At 37.4% G+C, this 15,289-nt stretch overlaps 1 protein-coding gene across 1 annotated transcript in view; it reads right to left on the bottom strand.

The window, feature by feature from the left end:
- The window catches only part of atp10b (ATPase phospholipid transporting 10B), a 43,875-nt gene extending 39,727 nt beyond the window's left edge, over window positions 1-4,148 (bottom strand). The window contains exon 1 of the mRNA XM_053484932.1: window positions 3,671-4,148. Coding sequence (XP_053340907.1) covers window positions 3,671-4,080 — 410 coding nt within the window. The 5' untranslated portion in view covers window positions 4,081-4,148. The remainder of the gene's footprint in view (window positions 1-3,670) is intronic.
- Between the last annotated feature and the right edge of the window lie 11,141 nt (window positions 4,149-15,289).

Here is a 15,289-nt window from a genome sequence, read left to right as displayed (position 1 = left end):
ATTAAAGCAAGCTTTCAGTAAAAGACGAAGTCATTTTTTTTCTTTACTTTTTGTATCAATGCCTTAAGATTACTTATTAAACTAATATGAAAAAAAGCCTTTAAGCAGGGAAAATGTAAATATACAAGCATATGTGTGCTTTTCTTTTTAAGTATTCAGGCACATTGAACTTTTTCTACATTTAGAAGTTTTACCACACATAATTAAAATAAAGTGAGAAAGATCATATGTAATAGTATGTACATCATATGTAATGAAAAAGGAAGGTCTGTATATTTATTAAAAAAAAGAAAAAATGGAATATCAAATGTTAAGTATTCATCCCCTTCACTCTCCTTGTTGAAGTACTTTTAGAAGCAATTACAGCCTCGAGTGCTTTTTGGGTATGACGCGAAAAAAATTTGCACACCTGGATTGGGGTATTTTTTGCTATTATTCTTTATAAATTCTTTTAATCTCAGTCAGGTTGGATGGGCCCATCGGTGGACAGCAATTTCCAGGGCCACTCTGTCCTTAAGTCACTCCTGTGTTGGCTGTGTGCTTAGGATTGTTGTCATGTTCCAAAGTGATCCTTTGGCTCAGTCTGAGGTCTTAAGCGATGTGCAAAAGGTTTTTGAGGATATCTTTGTTCTTTGCTTCAGTCAGCTTTCCCTCAACCCGTACCATTTTTCCAGTCTCTGCTGCTGAAAACATCCCAAGGCATAATGCTGGCACCACCATGCTTCACGGTTAGCATGATATTGGGCAGGTGATTAACAGTGCCTGGTTTCCCTCCAAACGTGACGTTTAGAATTAAGGCCAAATTGTTCAATATTTTTATCAGACCAGAGGTTTTGTTTCTCACATTTCTCACAGAGTCCTTTTTTTGTGTTTTGTGTTTCGCACTACGGAGAGGCTTCCGTATAGCCACTCAGCTATAAATCCCTGATCGGTGTAAGGCTACAGTGATAAATGAGTACCCCCATACCCTTTTGGAACTTTATTCCATCTCTCAGTCAGAGTGATTGGGATCCTGGTCACCCTTCTTACTAGGGCCCTTCTCCTCAGATTGGTCAGTTTGAGCAGATGATCAGTTCTTGGAAGAGTCCAAGTTTGTGCCAGATTCCTCCATTTGAAAATATAGAGGCCACTGTGTTCTTGGAAACCTTAGGGGCAGCAGAAAATATTTTTTCCTGTCCCCTAGATTTGTGCATTGCAATAATCCTGTCCCTGAGCTCTTCAGGCAGTTCCTTTGACCTCATGCTCTGATACAGTTTAAATTGTCATCTGTGAGGCCTTCTACAGAGTGTATGCCTTTCCAAATTATGTCCAATCAATTTAATTAAAAAAAATTATGGTGTAGAAACATCTCAGCAACAATCAAGAAAAATGGGAGACACCTAAGCTAAATTTTAATTGATGTTGCAAAGTGTCAGAAAATATTTAAGTTTTTTTCTTTTTAATAAATGTACATGTGTGGAGTACTGAGTACAGATCAATAAGAAAATAACAATTTAAACAAATAAATATATATATGTGTGTGTGTGTGTGTAAATGAAATGAATGAATGGACTGAAAAAGTTGAATGTAAAAGTTGCTGAGAAACACTTACAGTACTGTACTTATATCTGGTGCAACCAGTTTGCCCTCCAACATCATAAGCAACATCATAGCAAATAAGATGTTTCGTGATTGCAATATAAATACACCTCATTCCCAAAATGTCTGAGATTTTGGGGGACACACCTAATAAAACTCAACTATGTACTATGTTTCACTGATACAGTATATATATAAAATCCTGAAACTTTTCAATGGCCTCATATATGAGAGCCTGAGGGTGTACAGTACATGATGCCATCATTTCTAATCTGATGTCATTATTTATTAGGGTAGATGCAGAGTACGGATAAAGTGTCTGGATACTGTATCTGCAAACAAATTGGACTGATGCTATAAGGAATGTGATAGTTTACTGGGGTTTTTTGTTTGTTTGTGTTATTTGTAACAAGGAAGAGAGAAACACAATTTCGATTCTCTATATGTATGCACTGTACATGTAGCAGAATTGACAATAAAGTTGACTTTGACTTGAACTTATCACTAAAACTGCAGAGTATGACAAGAAAACATCCTCAACTGCCGACCGAAAAAAGTCAACCATCAGCTGGACAATTGATTTAACAATCAGCACTGCTCATTACAGTGCCATGCTTATTGAAGAACTAACGCCTAAACTTTGGATTAAACGCAGGGGACTGATATCTAAGGGTGTTGTGCATGACAAAAACTGTGCACGACAACAATTTTGAGGTGTTAAAGCATCCTTCCTATAGTCCTGATCTCGTTCCATCAGACTTTCACCTGTTTGGTCTCCTACGAGGATGGAGATTCACTTCTGATGAACAAGTGAAGACAGCAGTGCATCCGTGGCTCGCAGCTCAGGCTAAAACATTTTTATTAAGGGGAATGTCTATCTATGACTATCTATGACTATATAAGCCACAAAACCCAGATGTGGCATGTAATGTTGGTTCTATTGTATATTTATTGTATTCTATTTTATTGTACCATTCTATTTTAATTATGAGACCATGCTTAAAGCAATAGAAGACTGTGGACTCAATAGCCATCACCCTACTGAGAAATATTGTTCCTAACAGTCCAGAAATGGAACTGACTCACAAAACACAGTGATTAGTAACATAATGCCCAGGACACTGCTGGTGAGAGTCTAATCACAGCTGGAAACTAAAGGAAATGTTCCAGGATCCAGAGAACACTAAAAACAGCATTTCTCCCACTAAATAACACCTTTTTAAACCCCCCTGGGACATGCCTGCCATGTTAGAACAGGACGTCAGTATGAGGCTCCACACTGGCTTAGGCCAGTTTGTGTGACCGTGTTTGTGTGGTCCACCTCGGAGACACCATATGGAAACACTCTGAGAGCCTCCAAATGGAGTAGAGCCACAGAAATGACTCAGAAACAGCGAAATGGATATAGCAATGTGTTAAAAGCAATTTTTTTTTAAATAAGAAAAAAAATCCTGGAACATACCTGTAACGGACATCCACCACTATTTTTTATGTTTACACCTTGTCCATCATTCCCTCTTTCCTCCTTTTCATCTACTCTGTCTTTTATCTCTTTTTTTGCAGTATGGTAAACTACTCCCTAATTTTCACGGGATATTCAAGATAAAAAAAAAAAATAGATAACAAAAATAGATCTAAAGAGCATCCACTGTCTTCACTCTGATGCACCACTGGTCAGGATTTCACTGTAAACGTGACACCATGAACACGCATCGGATGCAAACACATTGTCCTCATCAAGAGAGGGGGAAAAAAAATCTCCCACACACAATGTATTTCTAGGTCAAAAATTCCCATAGGGTTTTAAAACACACAGATGAAGTGATGCTCACACACACACTCACACACATATTCACGAATACAGACACACACCGATAGATGGAGGGAAAACTGAAAAAAGAGACAGAGACAGAGAAAGATGGCACACATTTAAGTTATTAAAAGCCTGTCTATGTTTTTCAGAGAATCAACATTGAATAAAAATCTATCCAGCTACTGTAGCAAGCAGACTGAAAAACAATGCTAATTAACCTCTCTATTATAAAATTATTTATCCATGAGAGATTTAAAGTAGAAAAGACATGCTTTGTACCTGCTATAGATGAGGCAGGGCATGCTGTTGAGCTGACGATCACTCTTGTAGCGTCTGAAATCCTCCCAAGCATCCTTGATGGCAGTCAAGCCCAGAATGACACAAATGGGAATGATGGCCACTTGTGGCTGGAAAGCATTCACTGCTGGAATAAAGTTGAGCACAGCCAAGCCGAGGAAATAAATATTGGCGACCCGATGGAATTGTTCCAGCAAGTTCATAGGGATGAAGGACCAGATGCTATATTTTGTTGTCTTGACACCATTTCCTGCATAGTGTCTGTTGGGATGATCTTTCGGTTTCTGGTCCTCGTAAAGCAGGTTGGATACTAGCGTCCTGACATTGCCGTCTCCCTCCCCTCGTCCGTTCAAGAAGGCCCGGGCCGAGGCCAGACTATTAGTCCAGGTCATGCTGTCTCAGCTGTCTCTGTGCACAACCACTGATCTCATATCACTTGGCCATGTGGCACTGAGCGACTGCTAGGAAAGAACAGTAGCACGAGAAAGAGTATCTCCGAACACACCTGTCAAACTCCCCTGACGGCTCAGAATGTTTTTAAGCTCTGTCAGTGTCAAAGGCATGTTGCTGGAACAGCATACCACAGCCGTGTGTACAGAACAAAAGTTCAAACACCTCATCAAAGAATACTATAGAACAGACTGACTTGAGATCTCCGTCATGAAATGTACAATCTATAAGCATTTGAACACATTTGTGTGAAATTTTCTTGAACAGCATGGTAAAGTGAAACATGAAAAACACAGACTTGCAGACAAGAAGGGAAGACAAACTGCATAGCAGCAGTGCAGGCATGCAGTAAAACTCGCTCTTAGTCTAATAATGTCCAAGTCATGTAAATAGCGCTCATTACAGATGCATGAGGCGTACGTCACAGCATTCAGGTTTAACACTGAACTCTTGCTAATGATAATACTATAGACAGGAATGATGATGGCAAAGCTTAGTGTGATAGCTCTCAAGGTGTAACTCTAGACCAGCAAGATGCTGCAATTATACCGCGGTGAAAAAATATTGCAGCAGTGTCACGCTTGCGTTATGAATTTACAGTATGATATAAAGAGGACCACTGGAAAGCACAGTATTGGTGGACCACACAAAAAAGCTGCTATAGCATAAGTGATAACAAGAATTAACTTTTTTTTAATTCTCCTTAAACATGCATATTTTAAACTATTTTTAAAAACACAGATACAGTTAAAGGCACATTTTTGAACATGAACAATTGGAAAAACTGAAAAAAATATTAATACTGGCACTGACACATTTACCAAATAAGGGTAGTTAAAAATGCTGCCTCCTAAACTAGAACAAATTGGATCATTTATTTAAGAGCAAAAATAAATTTTCACTTAAACTGTACCATAAATTCACTTTTTTGATCAGTTCACATTGAGCCACTACTGTATGTCTATTTAATGTTTCTAAAGCATTATATTGAGCAAGTTCGGCCTGTTCTTATGATGTTAGACAATATGGGTGTGTTTAGATATTCTTCTGTGAAGACACTGCATAAAAATTCTTTACAACTCTTGGAATAAGAATGCAACAATAATGAGCATATTCTAAAAATGAAGATATTTCTAAAGAAGAAATATGTTAGTAAGTAGCTCAGTTACTACCTGAGAATTAAATAAGGTAAGGAAGGAAGGAAGGAAGCAAGAACGTATCTACAGTAAGTATGCATGTAAACGTTGGCACTTCAGTGGGATTATTTAAGCAAGTTTTCCAGGATGAAAACTATGCTGTAACCAGGCACAGAGTTCATGCTTGAACAGTCTTCCAGTTTTAGATTCTCGTAAAAACAGGCTAATACTGTACTTACCCAATTACAGATGTGTACATGGAAAATTACAATGTTAACCAGAATCTTTTATATCTACCTGAAAGCATTTAATAGCATGTAACTGCTTTTTAGGCATTTATTTGCTTCTGAGGCAAAAAGAAAACATTAACTATTATCTCTGTTTAACTTCCACCTTGGACACTGTTGCTATGGTATACAGACTGATAAATACAAAAAGTCCCTGACAATTCACATGATTGAGACTGAACGGCTATGTGGCAAAAAAGCAGCTTAATTTTGCTATGATTAAGATCGCAATGGGAAAAGGTCATGTGGTCTGATGAGTTCAGATTGACCATGGTCCAAAGCGATGGGCGTGTCAGTGTAAGAAGGGAGGTGCATGAAGCGATGCACCCATCATGCATAGTGGCCACTTTACAAGACTCTGAAGGCAGTGTTATGATCCTGGGTTGCTTCAGTTACTCAGGTTTAGGCTAACATTACCTGGCAATAAAATGAAGTCAGCTGACGACCTGAATGTAATGAATGACCAGGTTATCACAAAAATGGAGTTTTAATTCCCTAATGGAACGGCCATATTCCAGGGCTCAAATTTTGAAGGAGTGGTTCTTGGAGCATGACTAAGCATTTTCGCACATGACTTGGCCACCACACTGTGTGCTGTACTCAAAGTATTAATACATTATTAATGAATAAATACAATTTGTCACTAAGCAGAAAAATATAAAAAGAAAGTTTAAAAAACACAACTGCAGTATAATAACACTGGAATTGCAGGCACCTCTTGGCAGGCATATGTACAGTATATTTTTATTCCTGTCGAAAGTCCTTACCTGCACAATTCTTTCTTTCTTTTTTAAACCAATGCAATCAATCCATATCAATTCAACGTTTGTAACAGAGCTTCCTATGGATTTCATTATAAACATAACAGATTAGACATATTGCCCATGCCTTTGTTTTAGTCAGGACCAAATTAATTAGGATCCCCAGACTGCTGTTCAGTGCTGCTGCACATTTAATTCATAACTCTCCCCAGAGACTTCATTACAGTGGGTGTTAATGCAGCTGACCTGAAATCAGAGCTCTCCTGGGGAGTGAGTGAAAACAGCACTGGGCTGGAACTCATTCAATCTCTCTACTGCATACATTACAGCAGATTTACATCCAGTGTGTAAAGTGCCAATAAACTAATGTAAGTAAGCAAACTTGGAGTTCAGAAAAAGTAATAACTGGTAAAACCCCTTTCTTCTCGCGTGTCTAAATAATGATTAAAATGATTTATCAAACTGGGAGATGGAGTAGTGAAATTGGAAATATAAGGATAGATGGAGGACAAAAAAGACAAGTAAGCATTTCATACAGTATCAGTGGTACTTTTGTGTAATTTACAGTGCTGTTTAATACTGGTAAGCAATTTTAAAAGCAGCACTTTTTTATATAGTTTTATAGCTCTTATGTCTTTTTCTTTATCCATGCCAACCCAACCTCTCGGTTAACTCATAGACGGCTTCCCAAAACTCAAATTAATGCATGTTATTTGTCAATTCTACTGTCTCATGCCTGTGAAACCAAAGTGCACCATCATCAAATTAATTATTCCTAAAATGCAGTAAGATGATTTAGTGAGAAAAGGAATGTTTTTAGAGGACACACAGGTGGTTAATATATATGAAGTAATTCTATTATAGCACATGATAAAAGATATAACTGTTGTGATTTTGTGTAGATTACAAACAATACACTGATCATCAGCCAGTCTGCCATAACATACCCCTTGTGCCCTCAGGATGACTTTGGCCCTCATGACTCCACAAGACTCTTGGGGGTATGATGTGGTACCAGGATGTTGGGAATAGATCCTATGGGAGCAGCTGGTTGCTCGTTAGGCCTTTATGAATTAGACTTGTTTGTAAGGTGCATTACATGGGTGCTTGATTATATTGGGATCTGAGGAGTTCGAATGTTGGGGATCTTTGCCTGTTGGTCCCTGTGCATTGCGGGCTGTGGTGCACTGGGTGTTATGGTGCCTTTCTATCATGGCCAACATTACCTTTTTAGTAATTTGTGCTGCATTGGCTTTTCTATGGAGTCCAGGAGGGTATGGGTGAGCGTTGAGTTTACTGGTATATAATAAATATTTAACAATAAGTGTTATTGTTATGTGGTGTTAATGTACAGTAATAGCTGATCAGTTCACATTTAAGCATGTTTTGTCTGAAGTTAATTCAGACTTGGATTTGTTGTATATTTGTACAAACAGCATCCTTTAATGTTTTTAAGTGTACACTGATAGTGTAATGTACAGCAAAAATGTGATCTCAAGATTTTTTTCATACAGTTCTACCCTTATGGTGCATGCACACACACACTACACACACCTGATTGAAGCCCATTTCAGGAGCGGGACTTGCTCACCTGTGCCTGCAGTGCACCATGTGTTTGGACTGCCGAGCTGACAGCAGAGTCACAGCAGTGGAGTGCATAGCCAAATCATCACAAGATGGCTGGACTTCTCCTCACAACAGGAGGATGGAGCAGATGTTAAAGCAGAACTCACTCCAACTCTTCACACAACACACACACACACACACACACATGCATATGCAAAAACCAGTAGCTATCACTTACCACAAATCATGGTTAATACAAATTTAAGCAAAATCTAACAAGCAAGAATAAGGTTATAGTAAATATGGGCACGTCTTTGATTTGGCCGTGGGCAAGAGCCTGCAGGGAGAATGCCAGAGATAATCACAGCCATGCAGATATTCAGTATAATTGCAAGTGCAATCGTGCTTTTATACAATAGTTCTATAAACAAGAAATTAATCTTGGGTAAGTGACATTTTGGACGCAATATGGCCAATTACTTTGTTTATTTTTGCTCCCTTAGCACACATAGATCCCAAAGAAGCTGCTCTCATTTCATAGACTTTCAGCTAGCTGGCTAGCTAGCTCACATTGATTTGAATCCTATTAAAGGTGCTTCTGGTAAAATTAGCTTGATTAATCCTTTTCACCTTTATCTGACAGTTGCCACACAAGATTTGTGTGTGTGTGTGTGTACATTGAAAACGATTTCCAACAAGAAGAAAGAGACATCGCTACTTGTCTGGATCTCATACACATCACCAAACTCACTGAGCATATCTTTAAATAAAGTGGTCTGATCACCAGCTTCACGGGCACATGATACAAAATCCTGTAAAACTTTTATGATAAGTGGAAGGCAGATTTTTACTTCTTTATATCTGTCCTACTTACTGGCACTAATGAAGGTTACAAAACAGAAATAAAGATCTGTTTCAGTCGTCATACATCTGTGAAGTATAGTTTCATGGTGGATTACTTGCTGTTCCTCATATCTTTAAAAATGTGTGTGAGAATTATCACAGAAGAATAATTTTGAAGTACATATTGTAGATGAGTCTCTTTGATTGTTTTGTGGCTGGTCTGAGGTTTTTTGGCAAATTTGGCAGTAGGGTCAAATCAGTTATGTGTTGTTTACATTTATGCATTTGGCAGACGCTCTTATCCAGAGCAACTTACATTTTTATCTCATTATACATCTGAGCAGTTGAGGTTAAGGGCCTTGCTTAAGGGCCCAACAGTGGCAACTTGGTGGTTGTGGGATTTGAACCTGGGATCTTCCGAACCGTAGTCAAATACCGTAACCACTGAGCTACCCCCCAGCCCTTGAGTTGTTTCACCTTAATCCATTATTGTATTTATAGTAAAAGCTAATTAACACTTTTTTATGGTAATTTTTCTACATAATACAATTATAAGGACCACAAAGTTTTTATCTGTGTGTTAATTGTATTAATTTGATCAATTTTGAAGAATGCAACAAGTACCAGTTCAAAATGGAAAAGCACGCACCAGAAGAAAGCAATACACACTTTATGTGGTCTTCTACAACATATGGTCATAGCCCAAGCCTAAAGAGGTTTTTGTAAGAAATGATGTAAAAACAACACAGTGATGCCCCTATCACTAGAATAACTCAGTCAGAACCACATCAAAATTTTTCCATATGCGCTACAATGAAGTCCCTAAAAGGAGCCACACAAGAGATGTCAATGTCATCATTACTATGTCCGTATTAAGTTATTCCTGCATCTAATTTGTTTTCTAGATCTTCAGTGCCCTGTCACTGACTATTTCCCTATAACAATTATAACAATGTGCCCAGACCTGTTCATTCCTCACCCAGGCAGGGCTGTAATAATATTATTGTTCATTAGCAAGAATTTGATTTATGTCTAACTTGTGTGTCACTTATATCAAGACAAAGTATGATGGGGCAAGAGCAAGATATGACCAACACCATTCATGAATAATTCCATGTCAAGACCGAGACCCTCAAACATTTTGATATTTTTGCTTTTGTACATTCTGTACAACATTAATTCAAGTGGTTTAACAAAAATATTGAATTAACCATTTAGGGATTACAGCCATTTTTTGCATAGTTTCTTCATTTTCACATACTCAAAATAAATTTTTAATACTTTGATTTGAGTTGCCTCCCTTAAACTACAGTTCTGCAGCCTCCTTCACTTGCAGCATGTGTGTGTGTGTGTGTGTGTGTGTGTGTGTGTGTGTGTGTGTGTGTGTGTGTGTGTGTTTCTGATTTCAGGTTTGTCTTCAAAAAGTGAAAAGCATGCTCAATTGGAGTGAAGTCACAAGACTTATTTTGTTGCCTTGGGTTGCTTTCAAAGTACATTTTGGGTTATTATCTATCTATACTGTGAAGCACTGTTCTATTATTTGTGCAACATTTGCCTTAATCTAAGTTGAGTGTTAGGGCCTATACCCTTTTGAATTCATCCTGCTAGGTCTATTAGCAGTCCCATCATCTATAAACACCAGTGACCCAGTTCCCTATAGCAGACATCAATTCCCATGCCATAACACTGCCTCCACCATGTCTGACAGATGATTTGGTATGCTCTGGATCATAAGCAGCCCCTTTTCTTCTCCATACTCTTCCCTTCCAATATTTCTGCTTAAAAAACATACTTTTGTTCTAGAACTTGTTGGTCTTTTTAAAGATTTTTTTAAACGCAAAGTCCAATCTGGCCTTTCTGTTCTTGAATGTTATCTGTGGTTTGCATCTGGACTTTGTCAATGATGCACCTATAGTACATCCTCTGAATTGTTATTTACTTTTCTAGAAGTTGTGGAGGTTTCTTCCACCAAGGAAAGAATTCTGCGATCAACAACCTTTTGGTGTTGCAAATTCATTCTTTTGAAGAATGTACTAAAACCTTTATTTGGCCAGTCCTAAAGATTTTGCTATTGATAGTTCTGTTTTGTTGTTCAACCTATCGATGGCCCCTCTCAATTGGATCAGCACCAAATTTAGAGGGTTCCCACCAACAGCTACCAAATTTCTTGTTTTTATAATAATTTAAAACTTAAAAGAATAAGACACCTGGCCACAACTGGGCATCCAATTGTTTAATTAATAACTTTTGAGTACATAACTTTTGAGTCTGTGAATGTTGAGGGACTGTAAAAAAAAATTATAAAGAAAAGTTGTGATTGCAAAAACTGTTAATGAAATATTTTTGTTAAATTAATTGAATTAAAGCGGAAAATCTTCACTTTAATTAAATCTTAACTGCTTAATTTAAAATCCATCATGGTAGGGTAAAAAGAAAAAAAATAATTTTTGTCACTATCCAAATACTTATGGACCTGACCTACATGACCCACAGTCAGGATTTATGAAAGGTTAAACTGACAGAAAGGATTTCTAGTTATAAATCTTATAGCTTCTGGTTAGAAGCTATTCATGGGCCCTGAGGATTTGTCTCTAATGTGGCACCGGCTTTTCTGTGAAGGGTGCAAGTTGAACAGTTTGTTTGATGGATTAGTCTGCCCAAATGCTTTGGGCCTTGCTTGTACTTTGCTCCCTGTAGATATTGTTAATATTAGGGAGGCTGGTGTCTTTGACTTGCTGGGTACTCTTCAACACCCTCTGGAGTGTCTTCCTACTGGAATGTAATGCTGCAGGTCAAAACAGACTCAGTGATTCTCCTGTAGAGGCTGGTAAGGATCACTGACAGGATACCTGCCTGTATAGAATTTTTTTGTCTTGTAGAAATACAATTAGAAATGCCAAAGAAAAAACATGTGATGGTTTGCAAATCAAAACTCATTTCCATTGATTTACACAAACAGGAGGTTAATAAAATGTATTAAATGCTATAATTCGTTCTGGCTCATACATCATTATATTGTGATGGGCACATAACAAAGTACTTGTGAATGGAAATGATGTTACAGTGCCAAAAAAAGAGCATTTTGATTGTTTGTAGGCCAAGACAAGACTAAGTCAATTTTTACTCAAATTTACGGCTCATTTGTGGTCCCAAGCACCACAACACTGAAACAACACAACATAAAAAAGACTTCTCTCATTCCCTGTAAAACAGACTATTTTTTTTTTGTTTTGGATGAGAGTCTTTTTCCTTCTCATAGTCACGATTCAAGTTTTTAATCCTCTGCGTCACTCAGTGTCCATCACATACAGCTCATAATAATGTCAATCTTCTTCCTCTTTTTTTGACAGAGATCCGTTTTTTTTAAATCACTTTGCACTTGATATTGTTATGTTAAACATTTAAGCTCTTATAACTGTACAGTAGAACTGAGTTAGTTCATGGTGAGGGGAAAATAGTTGAATGCAATTTTTACTGCAAGTTACTAAAATGTTTTTGCTCCAATTTAAATGCAGCTCTCTGAAGCCCTTCAATAAAAACCCCAATTAACATTTTAACACCTATGGGCTTTCTCAGCCATCAGAGGCACAAAATGGCTCCTTAGACTTGCTGGACTTAACCTCAGTGAGATGCCACTGCTGATTTCATGCACAGGAAGTGGAAAATGACTTTTCTAAAACAAAGCAGACATGACTCTACAATTTAAGGAAAGGGTTTTGCTGGGTGGCTCATGGCACCAGTAAATCTTTACTGCAGCAAAAGAGGAAATAGTGTGAGAGTGTGTTTTTTGAGGGAAGGGGAAAAAATTCATCTATTTTTTCCACATGCCTTTCATGTTTTGACCCTTATGGCCTACAGGCCCATTCTTTCTGTGTAGAGGAACGTTCATGCCTTACTTCCTTTATGTCCCCCTTGGCTGACCAGAGAACTCTCTTCTTTTTTTTTTCACCCAACAAAAGCGAATGTGTTTTCTTTTCATCCACTATATATTCCCTGGGTTTTATCAGTATTCTCCAAAATTCATCCAGCCATAAAACCAAGATAAAAAGACCTCTCCTTATGACTCATATATCTGCTACGTAATATCATAATTCCTTTTTTAAAACAGAAATGGACAAAATAAAAATACAGAGATCAGCCATGAAATGAAAACAACTGTAAAGTGACATAAATAACCTTGATGATCTTGTTACAATGGCACCTGTCAAAGGGGTGGGATATTTAAGGCAGGAGGTGAACAGTCAGTTCTCAAAGTTGATGTTTTAAAAGCAGGAAAAATGGGCACCGGACAAGTATCTGTGTGGTATTTTTGCCACGCACAAAATGTGGTCCAGGGAAGGACAACTGGTGAACCAGTGACAAGGTCACTGCCAAAAGTCCTTACAATAAGCATGCCGACATCAATTGGAAGTTGGGCTTCATATCAGATAACTAAGTTTGTTCACAGTTGGAACAACCACAGGATAAGTTCCATTTAATTTCTATTACCATGGTAATGAAAAGAGATTGATAATACTTGAAGAAAATTTATTCTAGTAGTATAATTAAGTATAATTTCATTAGATTAATTTATTTTTATAGTATAATTTTTTTAAATATTATTTAAGAAATTATATTTCCATACAGTATGTAACCTTTTTGCTCCTTAAATTTTACACTATCATGAACTTTCTTGCTAAAAAAAAGTCAATTTGACAGAAATTTTTATAGATTTATGGCTTTAAGTTTCGTTTGTTAGCTATTTCTAAAGCATCAAATCAATATAAATATATATATATATATATATATATATATATATATATATATATATATATATATATATATATAGAGAGAGAGAGAGAGAGAGAGAGATACCACATTAAACTTCATTCAAGGACACTTTAATAAATTAATTTTTAATATAGTGATATTCTGCCTAAGGGTTTTTCATTCTGCATGATTTTTACCATTTGACTTGCTACTACCAGTTGGTGGTTTGACTTTTGAGCACATGATCTCTTTTGCAAGATAAATACAAAAGTACTTTATATTATTTTCATTCTTGAAGTTATAGCAAATGTACTACACATACTGTAGGTCTGCTGTTACTATTAATTGAACTACAACAAAACGAAACATACACTACCTTGTGATTTGGCAGCTCTGTTAATAGAAACACCACCTTGTTGATGAGAGAGAGCTGACGGGAAATCTATGGTAACTCATGTAAGCACTCTTTACAGTCATGCTCAGCAGAAGAGCATATCAGAATGTACAACTAATCACATATTTGGGTGGATGGGGTAAAAACAACAGAAGACCAAATCAAGCTCCACTCATATCACCCATGAACAGGGATCTAATCTAAGGCTACAGTGGACACAATCTCAGTGTAACTGGAAGTTGTAGGTTAAAAGAAACTTTAAGCTACCTGTATCTGTGTAGATTTAGTGAGTCCAGGAAATCACTCACTTACTCATTGTCTGCTTTATCCTGTATACAGGGTCGCAGGGGACTGGAGCCTATCCCAGAAAGCTTAGGGTATAAAGATTGGTGCCAATCCATTGCAAGACACACACTCACATGCTCATTCACACACTACGGGCAATTTGTGAAAGCCAATTAACCTAACCTGTATGTCTTTCTACTGTGGAAGGAAACTGGAGTACCTGGAGGAAACCACCAAGCACGTGGAGGACATCACTCACTCACTCATCTTCCATACCGCTTTATCCTGTATTCAGGGTCGCGGGGACCTGGAGCCTATCCCAGGAGGCTTAGGGCACGAGGCAGGGTACACCCTGGCTCGTGTACAGGGTGCCAATCCATCGCAGGGCACACACACACTCACACACCCATTCACACACTACGGGCAATTTGGAGACGTCAATTAACCTTACCTATATGTCTTTGGAATGTGGGAGAAAACAGGAGCACCCAGAGGAAACTACCAAGCATGTGGAGAACATGCAGGAACTGTTACTAAATTTCTAAAACAAGCCTGTTTGACACTAACAACTATGCAATGGTTAAAATCATTGAAATTAGATATTTTTCCAATTCTGATGTTTCATGTGAATATTAACTGCCACTCTTGACCCATATTTGCATGATTTTATGCATTGTGCTGGGGCCACGTTGGAAAACTGCATGAATATGCAAGTGTACAGTGTTCCTATTAAAGTGACTGCTGAGTGTAAAATATTATATTTGAGGTTTCATGAAAGAAATGCTATAAGTAGTCATAATAATAATAATAATAATAATAATAATAATAATAATACAATGTATTTAAAGGTCAAATGTGGAGTTTTGAATTGTACTAGATATTTTGTACTGGCTATTAGCTGATTAAGCAACTTTATTTGCAGCTCTGAACAATAATACTGTAGACAATGCACTATTACGGGAGTATCCAGAGCTGTAACTTCACTTAATCACTCTTATACATAGAAATGTGTTTTTTTCCCACCTAAAAATAAAAATACATAATATCTTTACCTCCACCCCAGTGGTGAAAAAATCCACTTAGTGTATTACAAATATATTCAAATCCTCTATAGTACACTGCAAATATAC

The sequence above is a fragment of the Clarias gariepinus genome, chromosome 2 (genome assembly GCF_024256425.1).
Source record: "Clarias gariepinus isolate MV-2021 ecotype Netherlands chromosome 2, CGAR_prim_01v2, whole genome shotgun sequence".
In the NCBI taxonomy this organism is placed as follows: Eukaryota; Metazoa; Chordata; class Actinopteri; order Siluriformes; family Clariidae; genus Clarias; species Clarias gariepinus.
This window is presented reverse-complemented; position numbering and strand designations above follow the sequence as displayed.